Source organism: Palaemon carinicauda, chromosome 7 (assembly GCF_036898095.1).
Source record: "Palaemon carinicauda isolate YSFRI2023 chromosome 7, ASM3689809v2, whole genome shotgun sequence".
NCBI lineage: Eukaryota > Metazoa > Arthropoda > Malacostraca > Decapoda > Palaemonidae > Palaemon > Palaemon carinicauda.
This window is the reverse complement of record NC_090731.1, coordinates 30,788,583-30,791,082: the sequence shown is the minus strand read 5'-3', so window position 1 is coordinate 30,791,082 and position 2,500 is coordinate 30,788,583. Positions and strand designations below refer to the sequence as shown.

Genomic DNA, 2,500 nt, shown 5'->3' with positions numbered 1-2,500 from the left:
AAGAAAAAGACTTGTTAAAGGCAGCTTCTCTAGCAGACACTTACTCTTTAATACATATATTTGGCAACAGTAAGAGAACCGACCAGAATGTAAAACCATTTCCAGCTAAAAACTCTGAAACTCTGACTGATATGGCAAAAGCGTCTAATGTTCGTTGTAGTTATTGTAAGAAAGACGGTCACACAATTAAAAACTGTCCAGATCCTAAATGTAAAACTTCTTTGCCTTTTCGGAACCCATTTAACCCTTTTCTTAACTTTAAGGGTAAAACGGATGGTCAGATTAAGCCTGTCTCCCATATCCATTCTGAAAAGCCTGTAAATCTATTTGATGATTTTACTTTTGATGGAACTGTAGCTTTGAACTCTGATGGGGATAAATATAAAGTCAGGATACTTCGGGACACGGGTGCTTCGCAAAGTTTACTATTGAAAAATGCTCTCCCTAATATTGAAGCTAACGTAACTAATGAACATGTTCTCGTGAAAGACCTTTCACAAATATCTAAAGTTCCCCTTGCTAATGTTCATCTTGATTGTCCTATAAAGAAGGGTAATGTGCTGGTAGGCATAAGAGATATTGAATTTCCAGTAAAAGGTGTAACTTTATTATTGGCTAATGACCTTGCAGGACGTTTGGTAGTTCCCAACGTCATTGTAATGGAAAAACCTGTAGGTGTAAACATTGAACCTGATCCTGATTGCTCTGTAAATCCTTCCTGTGTTGTCACTCGTAGCCAGAAATCTAGTTCGGATGAATCTAAAGTCACTTCTGTAAATTTTGAAGCACGAAATTTTATGAGTAGAGATAACCTTATTAAAGCTCAGAAGCACGATAACACTTTAAGTAAGCTTCATGACCAAGCAGTTTCTAGAAGTGAGATTTGCAAATCCCCATGTTTTTACTTTGAATCTGATTTGTTAATGAGGTTTTACCGTTCCCCTAAGAGATCTAGTGAAGACACATGGAGCGAAAAGCGACAAATTGTGCTACCTCTTTCTGTTAGGAATTCTGTAATAGAAATAGCTCATGATGCCTATGGAGGACATTTAGGAATTCATAAGACCTATTGTAAGATTTTGAATAGTTTCTATTGGCCTAATATGAAAAAAGATGTAGCAGAATTTGTTCGCACTTGTCATGTATGTCAGATATCAGGAAAACCGAACCAGGTAATACCCAAGGCACCTTTACAACCGATCTTAGTCCCTGATGAACCTTTTAGTAAGATAATTATAGATAACGTTGGTCCTTTACCAAAAACCAAGAAAGGTAATCAATACTTGCTCACTTTAATATGTCCTGCGACCCGATATCCTATTGCCATCCCTCTTCGTAACATTTCTGCTAAGAACATTGCTAATTCTTTACTGAAAGTTTTCACAAATTTTGGTATCCCAAAGGAAATACAAAGTGATAGAGGTTCGAATTTCACCAGTGACCTTTTTGCCCAGGTACTTAAAGAACTAAATATTAAACAAACTTTGTCTGCTGCCTATCACCCAGAGTCTCAGGGTGCCCTTGAGCGTTGGCATCAAACTTTTAAGAGTATGCTTAGGAAATTTTGTGTTGAAAGTCAACTTGAGTGGGATGAGGGCATTGATTTTCTTCTGTTTGCTATCAGGGAAGTTCCCCATGAGTCCCTTGGTTTTTCACCCTACGAGATGTTGTTTGGGAGGTCAGTTAGAGGACCACTTTCAGTAATTAAAGAGGAATGGTTGAACACCCCTTCTGAGTCTAGCCAAACCATTCAACAATATATGAATAAACTTAAAAGCACATTAATGCAGGTTAGGAAAATTGCTGGGGAGAAATTAAGGGGTCAACAAATCTTAATGAAGAGAAACTATGACAAAGCTTGTAAAGTCAGAAAATTTAAACCTAATGACCTTGTGTTAGCCTACCTTCCTGTCCCTGGTTCCCCTCTTAAAGCTAAGTTTTGTGGGCCCTATCCCATCATAAAAAATGTTAACAATAATACCTACATTATCAAAACTCCAGATCGTAGAAAACTCACTCAGATCATTCATGTTAATTTACTTAAGGCTTATCACTCTAGGGAAACTGGAAATGGTTCCAGTGAGACGGTTGTTAATCTTAATTTTAAGGTAGAGACTCCAGGAGAGGACAATTCATTGGAAGACCTTATTGCTTCCTCCATGCCACAAACCAATACTGAGGTTCTAAATAACCTGGATCTATTCCTGAACCACCTCTCTCCTTGGCAGTCGCAAGACTTAAAGAATCTAATCTCTAGCCATTCAACTCTCTTTAATGATTTTCCCAGGAAAAGTGATTTGCTGCTACATGACATCGAGCTGGTTCCTGGTACAGCACCCATTCGTCAGCAGTCCTATCGTGTGGGTCCTGAGAAGAAGAGCAAAATGAAGGAGGAAGTCGAATATCTTCTCCGGCATGGTCTAGCAAGACCGAGTAAATCGCCATGGGCTTCACCTTGCATCCTAGTTCCAAAAGAGGACGGTAGCTACAGATTTTGTAC

General features: G+C 38.6%; 1 protein-coding gene across 1 annotated transcript in view; it reads left to right on the top strand.

Annotated features, from left to right (window-relative positions):
* LOC137643910 (uncharacterized) overlaps positions 1 to 2,500 on the top strand; it is a 3,769-nt gene that overhangs the window by 164 nt on the left and 1,105 nt on the right. Inside the window, exon 1 of the mRNA XM_068376665.1 lies at positions 1 to 2,500. This exon is cut by the window's left edge and continues 164 nt beyond it; it is cut by the window's right edge and continues 275 nt beyond it. Coding sequence (XP_068232766.1) covers positions 1 to 2,500 — 2,500 coding nt within the window.